Below are 23,598 nucleotides of genomic sequence, written 5' to 3' on the forward strand. Positions count from 1 at the left end.
TTGCAATAAGGTTGCTCCGGTGAGACAGTGGCCTATAGGAAAATGAGCTTTGTTCAATACGCCTCAGTGGATGCAGAACGAAGACTGCACTATTATTCATGTAATAAGCTCTTATAAGGACTGGTTTATTTAATATATGGTCTTCGACTTTTAAAAACTGCTTTGATCCATGATGGACATAGGGTATAACCATGCATAAGGATTAGCTAGCAGTTGTTCTATCATGTCCGAAGGAATTTCATATTCAATATTTTCAGTAGGTGCAGTAGGTTGAGGGGTAGCTAATTGTGTTTCCGGTCGAGGCGAAGATACCCCGAACAAACCCCTCAAAGGATTGTTTTCCATAGTAACAAGCGACAATAAATTTCAGCACACTATATAAATGTTTCCTTACTAAATTCCACTTACCAAAGGCGCTCCCCTCCCCGGCTACGGCGCCAGAAAATAGCCTTGATGACCCACAAGTATAGAGGATCAATTGTAACTCTTTTCGATAAGTAAGAGTGTCGAACCTAACGAGGATCAAAAGGAAATGACAATTGGTTTTCAGCAAGATAATGTCTGCAAGTGCTGAAATTATAAGTAGCAGAGTAGTTTGATAGCAAGGTAATTTGTAACGAGCAAGTAACGCTAGTAGTAACAAGAGTGCAACAATGTAGCCCAATCCTTTTGAGGCAAATGACGGGCCAAAACGGTCTCTTATGATAAGCAAAGTGTTCTTGAGGATACACGGAATTTTCATCTAGTCGCTTTCATTATGTTGGTTCGATTTGTGTCTGGTACTTTGATAATTTGATATGTGGGTGGACCGGTGCTTAGGTGTTGTTCTTACTTGAACAAACCTCCTACTTATGATTAACCCTTCCGCAAGCATCTGCAACTATAATTACTCGCCTTCCATAGTAACAAGTATATGTGATCACTTGCCTTCCATAGTAATAAGTGACACCAGTAAGGGAATCATATATGTGTTCGATATTTTGTGATGAGGACATCTCTTCTATTGTTACACCCGCCGCAACTCCTACATCAGTTATTCCACTTGGTCCTATTACTAGAGCGCGGGCGAGACAAATTAATGGCCAGGTACTATCGCTTCTTCGTACATATGATTTAACTAATAAGAATATAATATTACACTCATGTCTGGATTTGCTTGTACTTGAGAATAAAGGAAAGATTAAAGATAAAGACAATATGGGTTCAGATCAAATGGAGCAACGCTCTTGCATGCATGTCACACGTCCTATCCATCAAGCATGTCACGTACGCATGCATGAAGTGCACCAGGACAAGAGACTTGGATTAATGGCCCAACATTACCACGTGGGTGGGCCATAGAGCTTTCGGCCAGGCCGCCAGGTGCTTGCCGCAAAGTCTACGAAGACCAGCCACGTACGGCCTCGAGCAGTCCGATTTGTGGACAACAGATACCGCCTTCGACCGGAAGCAGCAGTTAATAAATAGCTATTATAGTTTAGGGTTTAGACTCGGGTTTTATTGTATTGTTTAGCCATCGCTACAATTTTGCATCTACGAGACGTGTAGGACTACCGCCTTGTCAGATCCATAGTGGAACCCCAACTTTTTATCTAGTTCGTGTGCTCAGTTTATCATCCGCAATTTCAGTTGCAATTCACCTTTGTTCTTGCCGGTTCTTCGGTTGCTTGCAGGAACTTGAACCTCGTTGTTCAGGTTGATCGTGCCTACGGCAAGGTCAATAACCATCGGAGATTAGTTTAGCGATTGTCGAGGCGTATCGTCGGGTACGGTATAGCCGGATCGTCAAGGTCAAAATCCACCAAATCGATAATTATCCCCACTCTCATCGAAAGATCGGGCCGCCGTCACATCAAGTGGTATCAGTTTTCAGGTCCATCGGTGAGAGATTTACAGTTTTATTAGATTAGTTATTTTCTGTCCCATAGACCCACAAAAAAGCCAAAAAAAATTAGATTAGTTCATCCATCGCACCTACCTTTTTAGCCTTTAGCAGTTTTTGCATCTAGTATTTGCATCGTTGAATTTTTGGTTACATTCGTCCTAGAATTAGTGCTGGTTTAGATTGGTTAGGGTGTAAAATTATCTACTAGATCAATCTGTTTTTGTCCACCCACATAATCCCTTCCGCTCGTTCACGATCAAAAAATAAATAAATATTGCGATCAATTGTTTCCGATTCTTATTACCTCCGGACGCCTGTGTTTTTCTTTGCTATATTTTTATCAGTCGATGATTTGATCGCACAAAATCACCGTCGCACAGCAGCAGCTTACGGCCAGACAGACAATCATCCGTGTCTGACACCGTACGTCCGCCCATCCATCCACGCGCTTGCTTTGCTAGAGCCTGCCAGCGCCGCTTCACCACACGCACCACGCTAGACATCCAAATCTCTTTGTCTGCCTCCACACGCGCCACAACCACCACTCTCCACCAGCAGCCTACTGTTTCTGTGCATTAGTACTACTAGTTTTAGGTAATCTCAACACCAGTGCACGTATAGCTAGCTCTCGTAGCACCTTTGTCCAGTAGCCTTGCTTTGTGTCCCTGACGTCTGCTAGCAACCGGCCTCAAAAAAAAGAGAAAAAAAAAGAAAAAAAGAAAAAAAGAGTGAAAAAAATCAAAAGAAAAGTTAAAAGAAAAAGTTGCAAAAAAAAATCAGGCCGGCTAGCATCTGTTTTGGGCTGATATTTTCTTTTCTGGACATTATTTTACTACTACAGTGTTCATCGCCGCGTCATTTATCATCTGCTTTCGAGCTTTATTATACACGGCATTTATGCCTCACTTATATCTAGCTACTTAGAGCTATCATATTTTTCATCGGTTTCCACTCACTTGTTTCAGTATCTAGGCTTAGATTGTTTTATCTCTTACTAGTCGACTGCCAGCACTAGTTAGGAGTTTGAGCAATTATTCAGCTTGCATTACTTTTTGCTTAATTGTGCCACATATTGTGAGTTGAGGAAACCTTCACCAAGCTCCACTTCCTATATCGTATCTTGTTCGGTCCCTTGGTAATCGCTATATCAATCTTTTGATCACTTTTGACATCGCCAACGGCCGACAACCACTGTAGCACGGTAAGAACTGGTAAGAGCTTGGTAATTGCTCGAGAGTTGAGAGACATTTTCCACCGCCTCACTATAGTTACTGTAGGAGCAATATACTTGTGATTTTGTTCTTGTTCCATCCTAACCATGGCAGGTGACGAAGACAACATGAAAGCCACGGTGGCACGCCTTGAGGAGGATGTGCATGCATACACCGAGCGGTTCACATCGTTCGAGGGCGCACTTGATAAGCGTCTCAAGTCGATCGAGGATAGCAATGAGACGTTCACCCAAACACTTGCATCTATTATGAAACGTCTTGATGCCCAAGATGCCCGTCTAGGTGCCGCCTCCACTTCCGCTCCGCATCTTCCAGCCACCAACACAGGTCTGCAACGAGCTCGTCGGGTACTCCCAGGAGACCCGGGGCACCCTCTTTCATACACCGATGCCGTCGACCAGCCCCGTCCTCGCAACGCCAACTCGATAGCCGACGACATCCAAGATGACAACTATGATGGTGATTCTGAGGATCCTGATGCAGTTAATGATAACAATGATCGTGATCATCGTCGACTACGCAATAATCAACAAGGTATGGGACGACACCAGCGTCCTCAGGTACGTGGCCATGACGATTCTTTGGGTAGAATTAAATTTGCCATGCCTCCTTTTGATGGGAAATATGATCCAGATGTTTATCTTGACTGGGAATTACTAGTTGATCAAAAATTTGCTTGCCATGATTTTCCTGATGATAAAAGAGTTAGGGTTGCAACTAGTGAGTTTAGTGATTTTGCTTCTGTTTGGTGGAGAGCACATTGTCGTAAACATCCTAATAATATTCCTGCCACTTGGGAAGCTTTGAAATTAGTAATGCATCACCGTTTTGTTCTTGGATATTATGAACGTGACTTGCTAAATAAACTACAACGCTTGAACCAAGGATCTAAATTTGTGGAAGACTATTATCAAGAATTACAAATGGGCATGTTACGTTGTGGTTTAGTTGAGACTGAGGAAGCCGCTATGGCTAGGTTCTTGGGTGGATTGAATAGAGAAATTTATGACATACTTGCTTATAAAGATTATCATTCAATGACCCGTTTATTCCATCTTGCTATACATGCTGAACATGAAGTGCAGGGTCGTTCCAGACTGCGTCCTAATTTCTCTGCAGGTCGTACTTCCACATGGACGTCGCGCACTCCTGCTGCCCCGTCCACTCGCACCTCTACAACAGCACCTGCAACCTCTCGACTGGGGCCTTCTTCATCAACTTCAGCATCACACACTTCGGCACCACTGAAAAGTACTACACAAATTCCAACAAAAAGTTCATCGTCATCGTCCGCTTCCTCCAAAAGAACAAAGGATATCCAATGCCACACTTGCAAGGGATTTGGCCATGTCATGAAGGAGTGTCCTAATAAGCGTGTATTGATCATTCATGAAGACGACGAGTACGACTCTGCTAGTGATTTTGATGAAGACACATATGCCTTGCTTGCTACACATGAAGACGATGGCACAAGACCGGAGCAAGAGGAAGAACATGTGACCGCTGACGACGCCGATAAGTACACGAGTCTTATATCCCATCGTGTACTTAGTGCTCAGATTGTCAAAGCAGAGAAGGATCAACGTCACAACCTCTTCCACATCAAAGGAGTCGTCAAGGAGCATTCCGTTCGCATAATCATTAATGGAGGGAGTTGTAACAATTTAGCAAGCATTGACATGGTGGAGAAGCTCTCCCTACCTTCGCGACAACATCCACAACCATACTACATTTAATGGTTTAATGATGGTGGAAAGGTAAAGGTAACACGCATGGTGAGAGTTCCTTTTTCTTTAGGTTCATACCATGACACTATTGATTGCGATATTGTGCCTATGCAAGCTTGTTCTATGTTACTAGGAAGGCCATGGCAATATGATAAACAATGTTTACATGATGGTAGAACTAATCAGTACACTCTCACACATAAAGGAAAGAAAATCATTCTACACCCTATGTCTCCTGAGCAAATTTTAAAAGATGATCTTGCTAGGGCTAGTAGAAACACAAATATTGAGCGTACTCAATCTGAAGATCAGAAAGTTGTTGATGAGTTAGAACAATTTAATAAGCTGCACAAATCTGATCCTAGCACATCTAAAGAAATTAAATTGAAAGGTGTATCTTTCTTAGCTACACGTGCTGAAATTCTTGAGTTAGATGCTCATACTGATGAATGTTATGCTCTTATTTGCAAAGAAGTTTTGTTTTCATTTGAGGATATGCCTTCTTCTTTGCCTCCTGTTGTCGCTAACCTTTTGCAGGAGTATCATGATGTTTTTCCAAAGGAAGTACCACCGGGGCTGCCACCTATGAGAGGAATTGAACATCAAATTGACTTGATCCCTGGCGCCTCATTACCCAACCGTGCGCCCGGACTAATCCAAAGGAGACTAAGGAGATTCAGCGACAAGTTCACGAACTACTTGAAAAAGGTTACATTCGTGAATCCCTTAGTCCATGTGCTGTACCAATTTTACTTGTTCCTAAAAAAGATGGTACTTCGCGTATGTGTGTTGATTGTAGAGCCATCAATAATATTACAATTCGATATCGTCATCCTATTCCTAGATTAGATGACATGCTTGATGAACTCAGTGGCTCAGTTGTGTTTTCTAAAGTGGACTTGCGTAGTGGCTACCATCAAATTCGTATGAAACTAGGTGATGAATGGAAAACTGCTTTCAAAACTAAATTTGGTTTATATGAGTGGTTAGTTATGCCTTTTGGATTGACTAATGCACCTAGTACCTTTATGAGACTAATGAATGAAGTTTTGCGAGCTTTTATTGGACGATTTGTGGTAGTATATTTCGATGATATTTTGATTTATAGCAAGTCACTAGAGGAACACTTAGACCATTTGCGTGCTGTTTTTTCTGCTCTGCGTGCTGCACGTTTATTTGGTAATATCGAGAAGTGCACTTTTTGCACGGATCGAGTCGCTTTTCTTGGCTATGTTGTGACAGCGCAGGGAATTGAAGTTGATAAAGCCAAGGTTGAAGCGATCCAGAGTTGGCCGACCCCTAACTCGGTCACACAGGTACGAAGTTTTCTCGGACTTGCTGGGTTCTACCGGCGGTTCGTGAAGGATTTTAGCACCATCGCAGCACCGCTCAATGAACTCACAAAGAAAAATGTGCCATTTGTTTGGAGCGACGCACAAGAGGAAGCCTTCACTATTCTTAAAGATAAGCTTACACACACCCCTTTGCTGCAATTACCTGATTTCAATAAGATGTTTGAATTAGAATGTGATGCTAGCGGCATTGGTTTAGGTGGTGTTCTATTGCAAGAAGGCAAACCAGTAGCATACTTTAGTGAAAAACTCAGTGGGCCTAGTCTGAATTATTCAACATATGATAAAGAACTTTATGCACTAGTTCGGACTTTGGAGACATGGCAACATTATTTATGGCCTAAGGAGTTTGTTATACATTCTGATCATGAATCACTCAAGCATATTAGAAGTTAAAGCAAACTGAACCGTAGACATGAAAAATGGGTTGAATTTATTGAATCTTTTCCTTATGTTATTAAGCACAAGAAAGGGAAGGAGAATTTTATTGCCGATGCATTGTCTAGACGCTATACCATGTTATCACAACTTGACTTCAAAATTTTTGGACTTGAAACTATAAAAGAGCAATACGCTAATGATGTCGATTTTAAAGATATATTGCTCAATTGCAGGGAGGGTAGAACTTGGAACAAGTTCGTCATTAATGACGGATTTGTTTTTCGCGCTAACAAGCTATGCATCCCAGATAGCTCTATTCGTCTTTTGTTGTTACAGGAGGCGCATGGAGGAGGACTTATGGGACATTTTGGCGTCAAGAAGACAGAAGACATCCTTGCTAGTCATTTCTTCTGGCCAAAAATGAGAAGGGATGTGGAGAGATATGTTGCACACTGCACGACATGCCAAAAAGCTAAGTCACGATTGAACCCACATGGTTTATATATGCCTCTTCCTGTTCCTAGCACTCCTTGGGAAGATATATCTATGGACTTTGTATTAGGACTGCCTAGAACACGACGGGGGAGAGATAGTATATTTGTTGTTGTCGATAGATTCTCTAAGATGGCACATTTTATACCTTGTCATAAAAGTGACGATGCTACTCACATTGCTGATTTGTTCTTTCGCGAAGTAGTTCGTTTACATGGTGTGCCAAATACAATTGTTTCTGATCGTGACACAAAATTCCTTAGCACTTTTGGAGGGTGTTGTGGACAAAATTGGGGACTAAGCTTTTATTTAGTACTACATGTCATCCTCAAACTGATGGTCAAATTGAAGTGGTTAATCGTACATTGTCTACTATGCTTAGGGCTGTTTTGAAGAAGAACTTAAAAATGTGGGAAGAATGTCTACCACATGTAGAGTTTGCTTATAATCGTTCCGTTCATTCCACCACAAAATTATGCCCTTTTGAGATTGTTTATGGATTTATACCTCGTGCACCAATTGATTTATTACCTATTTCATCTTCGGAGAAGGTAAACCTTGATGCTAAAGAACGTGCTGAATTAGTATTAAAAATGCATGAGATGACTAAGAAAAATATTAAACGCATGAATGCCAAATATAAACTTGCTGGTAGTCAGGGAAGGAAAAGTGTTGTTTTTGAACCAGGTGATTTAGTATGGTTGCATTTGCGAAAATACCATTTCCCTGATTTACGAAAGTCAAAATTAATGCCTCGTGCGGATGGACCTTTTAAAGTGCTTGAAAAAATTAACGAGAATGCATATAAGCTTGATTTACCTGCAAAATTTCGGGTTAGTCCCACATTTAATGTTGCAGATTTAAAGCCTTATTTGGGTGATGACGACGAGGTACCGTCGAGGATGACTTCGATTCAAGAAGGGGGGGATGATGAGGACATCTCTTCTATTGTTACACCCGCCGCAACTCCTACATCAGTTATTCCACTTGGTCCTATTACTAGAGCGCGGGCGAGACAAATTAATGGCCAGGTACTATCGCTTCTTCGTACATATGATTTAACTAATAAGAATATAATATTACACTCATGTCTGGATTTGCTTGTACTTGAGAATAAAGGAAAGATTAAAGATGAAGACAATATGGGTTCAGATCAAATGGAGCAACGCTCTTGCATGCATGTCACACGTCCTATCCACCAAGCATGTCATGTACGCATGCATGAAGTGCACCAGGACAAGAGACTTGGATTAATGGCCCAACATTACCACGTGGGTGGGCCCTAGAGCTTTCGGCCAGGCCGCCAGGTGCTTGTCGCAAAGTCTACGAAGACCAGCCACGTACGGCCTCGAGCAGTCCGATTTGTGGACAACAGATACCGCCTTCGACCGGAAGCAGCAGTTAATAAATAGCTATTATAGTTTAGGGTTTAGACTCGGGTTTTATTGTATTGTTTAGCCATCGCTACAATTTCGCATCTACGAGACGTGTAGGACTACCGCCTTGTCAGATCCACAGTGGAACCCCAACTTTTCATCTAGTTCGTGTGCTCAGTTTATTATCCGCAATTTCAGTTGCAATTCACCTTTGTTCTTGCCGGTTCTTCGGTTGCTTGCAGGAACTCGAACCTCGTTGTTCAGGTTGATCATGCCTACGTCAAGGTCAATAACCATCGGAGATTGGTTTAGCGATTGTCGAGGCGTATCGTCGGGTACGGTATAGCCGGATCGTCAAGGTCAAAATCCACCAAATCGATAATTATCCCCACTCTCATCGAAAGATCGGGCCGCCGTCACATCATTTTGATAGTATGTATGTTGTGATTCCCTTACTGGTGTCATGTGAACATCGACTACATGACACTTCATCATATTTGAGCCTAAGCGAATGCATTGTAGAGTAGTTATTAGATGATGGGTTGCGAGAGTGACATAAGGTTAAACCCTAGTTTATGCGCTACTCCGCAAGGGACCGATTGGATCCAAAAGTTTAATGTTATGGTTAGAACTTATTCTTAGTATTTTTCTCATAGTTGCGGATGCTTGCGAGGGGTTAATCATAAGTAGGAGGTTCGTTCAAGTAAGAACAACACCTAAGCACCGGTCCACCCACATATCAAATTATCAAAGTAGCGAACACGAATTGAATCAACATAATAAAAGTGACTAGATGAAATTCTCGTGTACCCTCAAGAACGCTTTGCTTATTATAAGAAACCATTTGGCCTGTCCTTTACCCCAAAAGTATTGGGCTACCTTGCTGCACTTTTGTTACTACTATCATTACTTGCTTGTTACAAATTATCTTGCTATCAAACTACTCTGTTACTTACAATTTCAGCACCTGCAGACATTACCTTACTGAAAACCACTTGTCATTTCCTTCTGCTCCTCGTTGGGTTCGACACTCTTACTTATCGAAAAGAGCTACAATTGATCCCATATACTTGTGGGAAATCATATTATTTTCCATAGTAACAAGTGACACCACTAAGGGAATCACAACATACATACTATCAAAATATCGAACACATATCAAGTTCACATGATTACTTGTAACATGATTTCTCCTGTGACCTCACGAACAAAAGTAACTACTCAGAAATAATTATCATGCTCAAGATCAGAGGAGTATTAAATAGCATATTGGATCTGAACATATAATCTTCCACCAAATAAACTATATAGTAATCAACTACAATATGTAATCAACACTACTAGTTACCCACAAGCACCAATCTATAGTTCCCGTAACAGATTGAACACAAGAGATGAACTAGGGTTTGAGATGAGATGGTGTTGTTGAAGATGTTGATGAATATTGCCCTCCCCAAGATGGGAGAGTTGTTGGTGATGATGATGACGATGATTTCCCCCTCCGGGAGGGAAGTTGCCCCGGCGGAATCGCTCTGCCGGAGGGCAAAAGTGCTCCTGCCCAAGTTCCGGCTCGAGACGGTGGTGCTCCATCCCGAAAGTCCTCCCCTTATTTTTTCTAGGTCAAAACGACCTATATACCAGAAGAGGGGCACCAGAGGTGGGCCTGGGTGAGCACAGCCCACCAGGGTGCGCCTGGGCTCCCTGGCATGCCTAGGTGGGTTGTGCCCACCTGGTGGGCCCCCTCTGGTAGTTATTTTCTCCAATGTTCTTCATATATTTGATAAAAAATCTCTGTGAAGTTTCAGCTTGTTCGGAGTTGTGTAGAACAGGTGGTTTGACGTAGCTTTTTCAGGTCCAGATTTCCAGCTGCCGGAATTCTCCCTCTTTGTGTATACCTTGGATATTATGAGATAAAAGACATTAGAATTACTCAAAAAAGCATTATTATGGATAAAAACATTATAAATAACAGTAAGAAAATATGATGCAAAATGGACATGTCAAAGCCCTATAAACCGGAAAGGAGGAAGTATTATGCTATCTACTCCAAACAGAAGTTGCAAAGCTTATCCAATGTAACTACTTAAATTCGAAGATGGGGGTTTCATGCAAACAACACAATTAACATAAAATAAGACTAAAAGATGTGTGTGCTCATTCAATGTATAAGAAAATTAAGAGATGAGCGTGAATAGCAAGATACAACCAGTGATGGTCCTTGCCCATAAAACCTCGGGCACCTTTCAAGTAAGACGTAACCTGAAAAATTAAAAGCCATAAGATCAGTGATAAGAAGAAGCACGGGAAGATGAAAAATTGGGAGAGAACAACTATTCCAGAGTGCAAGTTGGTGGCAGAGATAACGACTTTGAGCAGGCGGGGGCATCAAGTGATGATCACACTATATACAAACTATGAATTGGTGGTCATAGGTGATGTACATGCGTCCCTAGCCTTGATGGACCCCCTTCTTGTGGTCAGTTTAAAGAGATGAATGAACCTGAAGCTGAAACGATGGACCCGTTAGCAGTTTTAGCAGGGGGATTTAATTGTTGTGGAGAACTATTTCAGATCAAGGTTGGAGAGAGACAAAGGGAAAAGATTTGTAACAAATTAATAGCAGTCGTTGCTATTTACTTGGATTCCTACGTGCACTTGTGTTTGTTAAAAGCCATAATTAGTAAGTGGGGCAGATGAGAAACTCGTATAGCACGCACCAAGGTAGCGATGGAGACAAAAAGCGCCGCGATGGGATCCTTTCTGGCTCAATCAGTCAGTCAGTTATGACTGGAGCAGAAGGCACGGGAGGGTTGATTTCAATCGGTTTTGTACGCTTAATGTGACTTTTTTGTAAGAAGGAAATGCTGAATACTGAATAAATCCTGAAGAAGATATTATAGAACATGTCGCTGCCCTTGCTGCAAACCCATCACGGGCGCACAGGGGCAATATTTTCTACTAACATGCAGGAGCTCAGCTTGCCAAAAGATGGCTACCACTATGGTAGGTGCGGTGGCTCAACATCCCCTAGATAGTAGATACACGACCTCCGTCTCTTTGACCAAAGAAAAAAAAATCGATAGTCATCAATGAATCAATGAACCAATCAATGATCGAGGTTGACGATGTACCAGCACTGGTGGTGCCCCTGGACGCAGTTTTGGTCGAGGGCGATGTCCTTGATGGAGACATGTTGCAGGGCGAGGCCGTGGTGGAGGACGTCGTTGACTGAGCCCCCTGACGATTAGGCAGAGGTGATCTGGACCGCCATTGTGCCGGAGGCAGCGAACGTGCAGGGCGGGCATATTGTGTCGGGGGAGCGCCTCACAGGGAGATGGATCCGACACTGGCTTGATGACACACGCATCCCACCGGCAAGGGGGGATCCTGGTAAGCGGCAGAGGTGATCTAGACCAGCGGTTGCGCCGGAGGCAGTGATCAATGCAGGACGGATGAATTGTGCCGGAGGAGTGCCTCATGTGGAGATGGATGCCCACAGTCATGGGCTACCGTAGAAAGGGGAAGGAAGAAGAGTTTAGGAAGGGAATTTATTTATCCCAGAGATAAGAGGAAGGGATAGGGGCGGAGAAGATGGGGAGGCGAGAGTAGAAGAGATGGGTGGTTTGTGTCCCACGGTGTGAAAACTAATTACTTGTAAACAATTATTTCAGAAAACAAATGATGATGAAAATATTTGTTCAGGTATGAGGATGTGGTCCTAAGTGGGACTGCATTAGGCGTGACGTGGCTAGATGTAAATGGATGCTGATGTGTCTATGCTACATGTTAACATAAATCAAGTAGTGGGGGTGAACTTTTTAAGTATGTAGGATTCTTTGAGATATACCTTGCAAAAATAATAATTCTTTGAGATATAAATGTGAGCTATCTAAATCTTTGTACAATTCGTATCTTGCTTCTTTTCTGACATTTCTACATGTTCTTATGTTGGGGCCCGTTAACCTTGAAGTATTATCTTATGATATTTCCCATTCATCATATTTATCTATGATACGCGCAAGGCAATCATGCTGCAGAAGAACCTGGCCTTGGAAACTGTTGATTAGAGCTCCTCCTCCTAATGTCAGCGGAGCTCCAAAAGTCAGCTTAGAGGGGCTGAGCAATTGATTACAGTAGTAGTAGTACAAAACAATTGCAGGGTCTCTCTCATGCGCAATCTTAGGCTTCCTTTGGTTTGTAGGAATTTTATAAAAATTCTATAAGATAGTATTTGCAAAGAAAAAATTCTTTTGAAGCCCTTTGATTTGTAGGAATGAGTTTCTATTTCTATGTAGGATAGGAATCAATCCTTCACATTTTGAAGGAAAAAAACATTAGCCTAGATTTAATGGAAAAATTCCCACCCTATGCATCAAATGACATTTTTTTCTCTGAAGAAATTGAGATGCATGTCATCTCAATTCATATAATTTGCCTATTCCTATAAAATTCTTATGCTATAAACCAAAGGAGGCCTTAGACATCCGTAGAACGCAAATATAGGCCTAGTGTACCCGATGATTCCTCCGAAAGCCTAAACTACACGCTCACCGGCTGTTCTTTATAAGCACACCTCGCCGGCTGAGCTGTCTGCAACGCCACTCCAGCCAAGCAGGTGCTCCGTCTTCTTTGACAATCTCACCGGATTGCATTGCAAATCGAACAAGTACTTCTTCCCGAAGGAACATGGACAACGACAACGCTTTGGTAATCGGCCACTGACCAACAAACAAGACCCGTTCACACGGTCCGCCCAGGCCGCACGGCACCACACCAGGGAGGCAAATATGGCATGAATCTCGCCGTACCGGGACACTCCTCTCCCTCCTCGGCCCGCGGACGAGCGGACGCGCGGCGCGCACCAGTTCCGGAAAGAATATCCTAACCGCCTCGGCGGGCCCACCGGCCCGTGCCTCTCCGTTTTTCTCGGATAGTGGCGGCCCAGCCCCAACCAATAGTCGTCTCTCCCCCGCCCCCCTGCTTTCTTTTCCCGTCGGCTCGGCTCTCTTCTCGTCGGCCCCGTCTCGTCCCGTCCCAGTAGTGGCCTGTCCTCCTCCGGCAGCACCGAGTCCGCCCGTCTCTGTCGCGTCCCCCCGCATCTCCGCCTGCCGTCCACGCGACGTCGCCCGTACCCAATACCCGTCCGTCGCTTCCTCATTTTCCCCAAATATAGTCATTGAAAATAGTCTGCCCCGGCGGCCCCGACGCTCTTCGGGACGCGTGCTTGCGCAGGTCCGGCCGGACGCGCGGGCGGACGGGCGGCGATCGCCACGCTGCGGCTGCTGGTGAGAGCTTCTCTGCTGGCCCCTGTTTGATCGGCTCCGGGGGTTTTCTTGCCTGGTTTGGGTCTGTGTGGGTGGGTTGCTTGCTGCCCGTCGGGGCTTCTCGTTGACCGCCGTGGGATGGGATTTCCGGATTTGGGGGCGTCTCGAGCAAACACGGCGGATTGGCCATTTCAGAGCCAGCTGGATAACTACAATATCTTGCCTAAGGCGGCTTTGTGCAGTTTTGTTGATTTCGTTAGTCTGTACTGTATATATCAAGTTCAGAAATCTGGTGTTTTCGTGGGTTCAGTTCATTTACTGCTCGGTGTCACCGCTCACAGTCGCGGTGCACATGTTGGAATTTGCTCCCTTTGTGCATATGCATTGGGATCAGGTAGGAGGGAAAGGTAGAGAGGAAATGGGGGAGTAGTAGAAAGAAAGCAGAAAATGAACCTCACTTTGTCGAGTGGGAGAGACCATTTTGTATCATTGCATTACCTGGAAATTTCACTGATTTCTTCTAACTTGAGACCAATCAAATGTTACTATCTTCTGGAGTCCAGAAAATATGAATGCCTTCCCATTTGACACTTGTAATACGGTCAATACCTTGCATTTATTGCTCAATAACATTACAGTAAAAGTAGTTAGTCCATACTCGTTTGATATAGCTTGAGACCTTGCAATAAGTACCACAGACAGACCTTATGTTTATGCTTTTTGGCATCATGTAAAGAATGCTGACATTATCACCACTTGCCATAAAACTTTAAAAAAGCTTGCAGTACAATTCCTTTTGTTGAAAGCAGGGAGTGATACCACGTTATTTACACAGTGAGTTAAATGTGTGTTCCTTTGTAATGCACATGTTGGAATTCGCTCCTTTTGTGCATATGCATTAGGATCAGGTAGGAGGGAAAGGCAGAGAGGAAAGTGGGGAGTAGAAAGAAAGCAGAAAATGAACATGGGAGGGACCTTCTTTTTGTATCATTGCATTACCTGGAAATTTCACTGATCTCTTCTAACTTGAGACCAATCAAATGTTACTATCTTCTGGAGTCCAGAAAATATGAATGCCTTCCCAGTTGACACTTGTAATACGGTCAATACCTTGCATTTATTGCTGAAACTTGTAATACGGTCAATACCTTGCATTTATTGCTGAAACTTGTAATACGGTCGATACCTTGCATTTACTGCTGAATAACATCACAGTAAAAGAAATTAGTCCATACTCGTTTGATATAGCTTTAGACCTTGCACTAAGTACCACAGACAGACCTTGTGTTTATGTTTTTTTGCATCATGTAAAGAATGCTGACATTATCACCACTTGCCATAATACTTTAAAAAAACTTGCAGTACCATTCTTTTTCTTGAAAGTAGGGACTCATACCATGTTATTTACACAGTGGATTAAATGTAAATGTGTGTTCCTTTGTAATGTAGGTGATACTTCATAGTTTTGCCAACGTCAAGTAATGGTTAAAATGATTGGTACTGAGCCATCAAGTGAATTAGAATGGGATGAGCCATTAGGAAGGGTGCCAATCTTTTCCTATGGCTCTGGGCATATGCTAAATGATATCACATCATCTTGTTGGTTTACATATTTGTTGGTATTCTTGACGGACGTCGGCCTTAGTCCAAGGTATGTAGTAGGATTATAATTTTTTTCTTCTCCATTTGTACTCTAAATCATTATATTATGTTCTTTCAGATGTTGCGAAATCATATTGAATGAAGGCATTCCTGCAGTCCTTAAAGTTTTTGTTATAAATCTTTACGCAAATAAATGCATCAGATATAAGTTCATATTAAACTTCATTATGTTTTAGGTGTGATAATATATATTGCATTTTCTATTATCCCTTGATCTTTATGTATAAATACATCCTAGAAACCAGGTGTAGTTACACCCACATCTCATATACTACCATGTGTTAGTATATATACTACTTTATCATTTTTAGTATGTTCATATACTATATCTAAGGTATTCCAGAGTGAGCTACATGAAAAACTGGAAGTGAGTCCATAGTTTTTACTATATTTGTGGAATACATACAAATTTGTATGTAAAAAGGAGCATGCTAAAAATATGGAACATCCTACCCAAAAAGTAGTATATATATAGACTATCCAAGTATTCTTATATAGTATTACATACTGCGTGCATACGCTCCGGTATGATAGATATTACCTAGAATGAATGAAATGCACGTGGGTTTAACTACACCCGGTTGTAGGAAACATTTGTCATATATGAAGCATCTGTGATGCTATTTGAAAATGGACCATTTAGACACTTCATGCTTCGAGAAATATTCTGCCTGAGATGTCGAAAAAGCTTGAAATGATTACTTGTTGCTTCAGAATTCTTTTAGGCAATTCACCTTTTATTCAACTCTGCAGTGATGCTGCTATTGTCATGCTTTCCGGTCAGTTGGCGGATGGCTTCACAACAATCTTTGTTGGTGAGCTGGTATGTGGCAAAATGAACAGGATTTATATTACTGCACTGTTATAAGTTTCTGATATCATATAATATATGTTTGATTGCTTCTCTTTCGGCATTCACTTCTAGGGTTTCTCTGTATTTACCGTGTATTGCTCCGAAGTAGATACATAAATGAATCATTTTTGTTTCAGATTGATCGTTTTGGACATTTCAAACTGTGGCATGCAGGAGGATCTATTCTAGTAGCAATTTCCTTCTCATCTGTTTTTGGTAGCTGTTTGCCTTGCAAACTCACGGGGACTAATTCGTCAACTCTGGAGACTGTTGGATACAGCATATTTGCCTCTATTTTTAATGTTGGTTGGGCAGTTACCCAAGTCGCTCACATGTAATGCTCCTTCCTTTCATTACTTACATTCATGCTTTTCTTGTGATTTCAGCATATCATTTGTGTATATCTTTTATATATTTCCAAGGTCAATGGTGAACTGCATGACGTCAAACCCAACAAGTCGGGTTGCACTAGTGAGCTGCCGCAATGCCTTCACGATGGTACACCTTACTCTGCCTTGATTTTACTGTGTCTAGGTATCTGAATAACTGTCCCTGACATGTTCATTTTTCACGCTTATTCCAGGTCGCAAATCTTAGCTTGTATGGCATTGCTTTGTTGATATTTACTCTAATGCGGTCAGTGAGTGTATTAGTTCAGGTACTTTCTTGTGTTAAGTAATATATACTATCATTTATCTGAGTTCTTGTTTTATCTTAAATTTCTCAAATCCTTTTGCTCAGTATCGTTGGATTGCTTATACGGCCATTTCCATCGGATGTTGTTTTGTTGTCGCGTTCTTGATTGGAACAAAAGAGCCAGGGTAAGATGGAAACCTTGTTTGGACATCTGGATTACAAAGTTTTAATGCCATGTTCTTTTGAAAATGTTCTTAACTTTCAGTATGTTTTCCTTCTATTTTATTTTCAGTTTGTTTCTAACTTTGAATTCTGTAGGTTAAATCAACCTTCTCAGGATAAGAGCCTCTCCAGAATTTCATGGGCCCACTGGTTCAAGAAAGTATTGTACTACCAAGTTGCTCTAGTCTACATGTGCACTAGATTGGTAACCAATGTTTCGCAGGTATCTAGTAATCTTAAGCTACGTGATTATGAGACCAAACAACTTTGTTCATTCCATTTAGTTTACTGCCTTGTACTTTACTTGATCTTTTTCAAGCCTTAGATTATTATTTGATGAATGCCATGTATGGTAAAGGACATCTCTTGTGGATTATGGTATATTACTCGGAGTAGACCGCGCTGTCAATGGTGTACCATGGCATGGGGAAACATGGCTAAATTTCTTGGAAAAACTAAATTTTTTCACACATTAATTATTAAACAGCATTTTCTTTAGATGTTTTTGTATGAAATATTTAACAGTTCAGTCGCACATGCGGTGTTACGCATCACATGTATCCTTGATTGGTTTTCACTATCTTTTTCTGTGCTGTAACTATCTTATGATTATGTTTGTTTCAATTTATGGAAGATAACATTAAAATATACCGACATACTAAAGATAGAAAATGCTCAATATATATATTACTAGTATATTAGTGTACCTTCGTATGTTATAGGAACTGAGCCTAGCTCAGCGGGGTGAGGGAATGGATGTAAAATTGCACCACCCAAATTCTAGTTTTCTTCTGCTCGAATTTGGGGTCTTGTCTTCATAAAAAAAAGATATTTAGTTCCTTGTAGGTATTCTTATATAATTTAATATATGTATTACACAGTCAAGGACAGATTGGATATCAAATATTGCAAATCATTTATAATTTCATTGCAGTACTCTTATTATATTGCAGTACTCTTATTTTCTCTATAATTTCATTGTACCCCCTTAATTCTTCGAAGTTTGAACTTCAACCGGATAGCAGATCGTTTATAATGTTTATATATATTTGATCAGGCATTTCTTGCTTTCTACGTGATAAATGATTTGGGAATGCACCAATCTTCCAAAGCGCTGGTAAGATTTTCTTTCCCCTTTTGCTCTTGGAATGTCTCTCTTATGATTTTTTCATCCTGATGTTGATTATGTCCATGGGCAAGTTGAACTCATGTGATACATGTGCAATATAAATGCCTGAATTAGAAGAAGAAGAAAAATCAATAGAACTTATGATGCAGGTGCGACAATTTTGTAAGCTTGCTTTGCATGAGTTACACTATACATGTAGTCCAATCAGGCACTCAAATGCTCGCTCTCAGTATAATCTGAATGCTGAAAGTGATACTACTTGTTGATATTTTCCTTTTTCAATTGAGGTCCACAATCCAGTTCATACTGTTGATTAATTTAGATAGTTTCTTGATACATTTCATAAAATTAAATTTCCATGAATTAGTGTTTGCTCATTTTGTTTTTCAGGTACCTGCTATTATCTATGTATGCAGCTTGGTAGTATCTGTCATGTTACAGGTCCGACTATCTTCTTAGAGTTTAATTAATTTATTTTCTTCCTCAACTCAATGGGGAGCATATTTCTTTGGAGGAACCAACTCAATGGAATTCTATATTTTTATAGGAGACTAGATGGTCGGGTTGGCGTCTAAAAAACTACTTCTCAGCTGGAGCAATGATTTGGATATTGTCCGGCATTGGAATTGTTCTCTTACCAAGCAGTATGCACAACTTCATGTATGCCCTTTCAATCACGATAGGAGCGGCCAATGCACTTATGACAGTATGTTTCTAACCTTGATTCAGTTTAAAGAGTCAATTTAGTATAATATACATGTACAAATTCATGGTGAAAAATTCCTATGTATTTGGCTTAGAAGTATATGTTATATGTAGTTGTTAGCCATGTGGGCTTGTACAACTCTGACATATATATCCATTTGGTCTATGCCTTGCTGTGAGCATTTCATAGCCTCTTGAAGATTTGCAATTGAACATGTCTACATTTGTGTATGTGATGCATAATCATGTTATAGGCTGGGAGCTCACTTTTCGTCACTCTGATCTCTTCGGTTTCCTTTGATTACAGGTCACAAGTATCAGCATGGAAGGTGTTTTAGTAGGAGAAGATCTAAATGGTTGTGCTTTTGTATACGGCTCTTTAAGTTTTATTGACAAAGTGTCATGTGGCATAGCGTTGTATATCCTCGAGTCCTACCAAGGTAATGCTACTTATTGGTATCTTGGCACACTAATGATTACTCACAACAAATGGATTTGTATACACAATGAGATTTTCATTTTTTGCGTGGCAGGAAGCACCAAGATCAGTGAGAACCAAGAATTGGCATACGGCTATTCCGTTACGAGACTCGGTCTGGGGCTAGTTCCAGCCGTCTTCTCGCTTCTTTCAGCCATAGTAGCTCATACCATGGACCTCCCTGAAGCTCGACGGAGACCTCTAGTGGAGCCTCTTCTTGCCTAACTCTTGCTGGTAGCACTTGCACTGTAGAAATTTGATGGCCAGCCCTGCATATAAACTCCGGAGGTGCTAACAAACTTTATATGGCACATGGGGGAACGAATTCAGACACGACCAATCCGCTAATATACTGTATAGTCTGGGAGAAGTTTAGGTGACCAACAGAGAAGGTTACTCAGCAAGGCGTTGAGTATAAACCGAAAGTGGCACATAAGTCATAACCTGCTAATGGTCATACTTATCTGTGTGAATTGATCCCCAGTACCTTGTAACTGTAAATAGCTAGATATATCCCAGTCACATTGTTTAGAACAATGCAAAGCCTGTACGTGTATTCATTTGAAAAGTTTAATCCATCTAAACACCCCTGTGGCAATGTACTTCTTGGCGTACTTGGGTTGGGGTTTGTTTTGGATGACTGCGATTTCATCCTGAATTTGATCAGTATTTAAGTGAAATAGTATACGGTATCGGTCTTGGTGACTGAAGCCTGCTATAATGTGCTATTGCTGGTACGCGCCGGGGACAGACGCAGCTAGAACGCGTACTGAAAACTTGAGCATTTGTTTGTGCGGTGTGCCTGACAAGTTTGGACTCTTAAGAAGAAAAAAAAGGCAAAATGATAGTGGTGGCTGTTCCATCTCTTGTTTGATTTGAAAGGCTAACTAGATAGTGGAGCTGTGAATTCCCAAGGGGTTATGCATTTGCGGATATGCTTCAAATGGAGATCTGAGAGTTACGCCGCTCGTTGAGCCACCTTGATCAGTGGTAAACATGGTGATGCAAGCGCATCGTGCGCTACAAATTTGAAATGAAGATATCACGAAGATGAGCTTAACAGGAATTCGGGATGAATGAACCCGGAATACTGGTGACCCGGGGTGGGAGGCAGGTGGTGCCGTAGCCAGGAAATCCCTACGCCCCGGGCCAGCCTTGTTGCTACAGTACATGATGAGTTTTCTCTTCACGCCCCAGCCATGGCCCGGGCAGCCCGGGGCCTGGCTACGCCGCTGCTTGATATGCATGTCTGAGTATGTCAAATGTTGGAAACTGGACTCGGTATCTTGAGTTAATTTTAGCATTCTTGAGCGATAGCGCTTTCACCATGTCGCTGAAAAGCGGCAGTGATAATGTGGCTCCGATGCAGAGAACACGAAACAGGGGTGGACCTAACCAACCATCGAATTTTTGATCGAGAAATCTTACAGCATAGTTCAGCCGAGGTTCATAGAGTGGGAAAGGCAAAGCAGAACCAAGGAAGCAATATTCGCCACAAAACAAAGCTGCAGCCAACAATTTGTTAGAAGTCAGAACCTATTTTAAAGCTAACCCAGCCGGTTACACCCAGCAGAGAACAGAGTGCAGGCCAACAACCTCGTTGCAATCAGAAAAATAAGGCGATCTTACGCCAGCAGCCGAAATTGGCGGTCTTGCTCAGCTGGGAGCTGCACGCACGGCCGCCTTCATTCTCCTGCAGGGGAAAACGATAGCAGCATTAAACTGGCACCTTCCCTCGAGCAAGCAATGTTTTTCATCAGAGATGTTACAACAAAGCGCCACAAGAGCGAAGTAGACAAATACACAACAGGCATCTACTGAAAAACACTAACCGAGAGAGGAAACGCGGAGTGGAGCTCGAGTTGATGGCGATGCTTCACGGACGAATTGTTCTGGGATTCGTTCCATGGATCGATGCATGGCTGGCCAGCCTCTGCGTGTGGCCGTCTGCCGCCCAGCTCCAACATCCGCCAGCCCGCTGCGTGCGTCTCATGCCATGACGGAACGGCCGCGTCTCCAGCTGACCCGACCTGCAAGAGGAAACGCGGAGGGAAACGGGAGGAGAGGAAGAGGAGGCGGTGCTCAGCTGCAGTTGCATTATCACCTGTGCTCCCCTCTCCTCTGAAGCTGGTGCTTTGACAGGGCTAGTGAGCCCTATGTTCAGGCGAGGTGACACCAACTCCGAACAGACGCCTGGTTAAGCCGACCCATCTGATCGGCGTCGGTGTCATCTCTCCTGAGCACAGGGCCCTAACCCACACGAACAGCAACAACAACTCAAGCGCTCATCAGCTGCTCAAAGGTATTTCTGTCTGTCTGTCTGTTTTTCTGTCTCTGTGTGTGTCTCGCTGCACGATGCATAGACAAACACAAATGGCCTCCATATATAGGCCGAGGAACAGGGAGTGGTGCCTCCCAGAAAGAAAATTTTAGCTAGCTGGTGCTGGTGACGCCCGGCCATGTGACGAGGCAAATGCTGCCGAGTCCGACGAGCCTTGACCAAAGAAAATTCGTGCATCCACACTGGACAGCGGTAGGTCAACGGCGTCGTGGAGGCAGAGTACGATGTACACACACAGAGGACAGACGACCACTTGCTGGCGCCCTCAACAACTTGGTGCACTAGCGCTTCCGTTGCCCGATTTTGTGAGCTGCGATCTCACTCCCTCCCAAATTTCATCGCCTTGTAGCCAAGGCCTTCTGGCCCTGACAAAGTAGATCCATGTGCGTCCATCAGACGAAAATTCTTTCCTTTTTTACGTCAATACACATCCGACGTTCGTTCCCTCGGGGGGTAAAACCGAGCGAACGATCGTTCCCCTGTCAGTTAGTTAATAAGAGCGGACAAATGTTTTTGTTTGCTAAAAAAACCCACTTCCAGCGAACGCTCCAGAATGGCCATGAAAATAGATGCATGCTGTTGCAAAAGAATTTGTCATTTCTAAAGTAAAGATTGCCGTGTTGTATAAAAGATTGTCAGAAAAGTATCATGCTGCAATAGAGTATTTGCCATGATTACAACATGGATAATTGCCAGCCTTAAAAAAGAAAATAATAAAAATTGTCATGCTGACTGAAGAGAATTGCCATATTGCATCAAGAAAAAAAAGGTGAAAATTGTCAAGCTCTAAAAATAGAAATTTCCATCCCAAACACGCATTGCTTCCATCCTGAGTGAACCACTTTAATGCCGCTAGCTCGTACTTCGCACAGGGGTGCTCGGGACCAAACACTTTAGAATTTATGTGCGGGATCCGACGTGTCCGAGGGAGTATTTTTAACATTCCCATCTTTTCCCCTCATCTCATAATCTTCGTTCTCCCCGAGGAAAACCTGATACTACTCCATATGATGGTCCAAAGTTTGTGTTCTTTACTGCCAATAAACCAGCCGGCCTGCAGCTCATGTTTAGCTAGCTAACCCCGGTATTAACTGTAGGTACCGAAAATATCGATGCAAATCGGGACAATTGCTTTCCTGTATGCATGTAACATATAGCGTGTGGATTGTTTAAAGACACAAAAGCATGATGTGGCTGTTGGAGGTTCCGTATCTTACATGCATGTATGTGATCTCCAGGCAGTATTACATATGTGGTTCTATTTGATTAATTATTGAGCCCTGCCCCATGCTAAATCAATGGCGTTTCCCTGACCAATTCAACATTGTAGGGTGGTAAAATAAAACTAATCAAGGAGGCACATCTAGCTACAATTCCTTATCGCAAGCGATTGGGATAGATCGCTACATGCATGCACATATCATTGGTGATGATAAAAATCAGCATGTTAATAGGAACGTGTGATGTCATAAGTAAATGTCAGCATGCAACTGTGAATGGTCGAGAGAAAAAAAACTTTGAATTGTCTACTTTATTTGGTTCATACTATTATCCCCATGATCGGAACCCCACATGATGACATGTATTGGTACAAAAAAAAGTTTTTAGAAGGCTAAAGTTCATCTCGAAAAGAAAATAAGGCTAAAAGTTGGGCACACTAGAAAATGTCATTCCTTGCATCATGTGCATATGCATGCACTCAATGATTGTACGGGTTTCCCCCTGTAAATTAATTAGGCAACTCTCTTCTTCTTAGTTAGTTAACATACGAGGCAAAACTTTTGCCTCCGTTTCAAAAAAAAGAAAAAGATTGTGAGGAGGACCTTTCGTCCAATGTTGCTATCAACAAGGTTTGTCCGGCTC

The 23,598-nt window shown here is 42.3% G+C and overlaps 1 protein-coding gene across 1 annotated transcript; it reads left to right on the forward strand.

Annotated features, from left to right (window-relative positions):
- The first annotated feature begins 13,454 nt into the window (after positions 1-13,454).
- On the forward strand, positions 13,455-19,996 carry LOC119353973 (major facilitator superfamily domain-containing protein 12-like). The gene is made up of 13 exons (XM_037620678.1): positions 13,455-13,730; positions 15,159-15,360; positions 16,125-16,194; positions 16,362-16,558; positions 16,647-16,722; positions 16,808-16,882; positions 16,966-17,045; positions 17,179-17,305; positions 18,140-18,199; positions 18,602-18,652; positions 18,759-18,917; positions 19,224-19,356; positions 19,450-19,996. The coding sequence occupies exons 2-13, from the start codon at positions 15,191-15,193 to the stop codon at positions 19,617-19,619; spliced, it is 1,368 nt and encodes a 455-aa protein (XP_037476575.1). The 5' UTR covers positions 13,455-13,730; positions 15,159-15,190; the 3' UTR covers positions 19,620-19,996.
- Positions 19,997-23,598: the final 3,602 nt, after the last annotated feature.

The sequence above is a fragment of the Triticum dicoccoides genome, chromosome 2A (genome assembly GCF_002162155.2).
Source record: "Triticum dicoccoides isolate Atlit2015 ecotype Zavitan chromosome 2A, WEW_v2.0, whole genome shotgun sequence".
Taxonomy (NCBI): Eukaryota; Viridiplantae; Streptophyta; class Magnoliopsida; order Poales; family Poaceae; genus Triticum; species Triticum dicoccoides.

What these genes read in the sequence shown, in the direction of transcription:
- LOC119353973 (XM_037620678.1), top strand. Translation starts at nt 15,191, where the DNA reads ATGGTTAAAATGATTGGTACTGAGCCATCAAGTGAATTAGAATGGGAT. An exon ending in GCCGCAATGCCTTCACGATG is followed by an intron (nt 16,723 to 16,807) that starts GTACACCTTACT and finishes CGCTTATTCCAG; the next exon opens with GTCGCAAATCTTAGCTTGTA. An exon ending in ATTGGAACAAAAGAGCCAGG is followed by an intron (nt 17,046 to 17,178) that starts GTAAGATGGAAA and finishes TGAATTCTGTAG; the next exon opens with GTTAAATCAACCTTCTCAGG.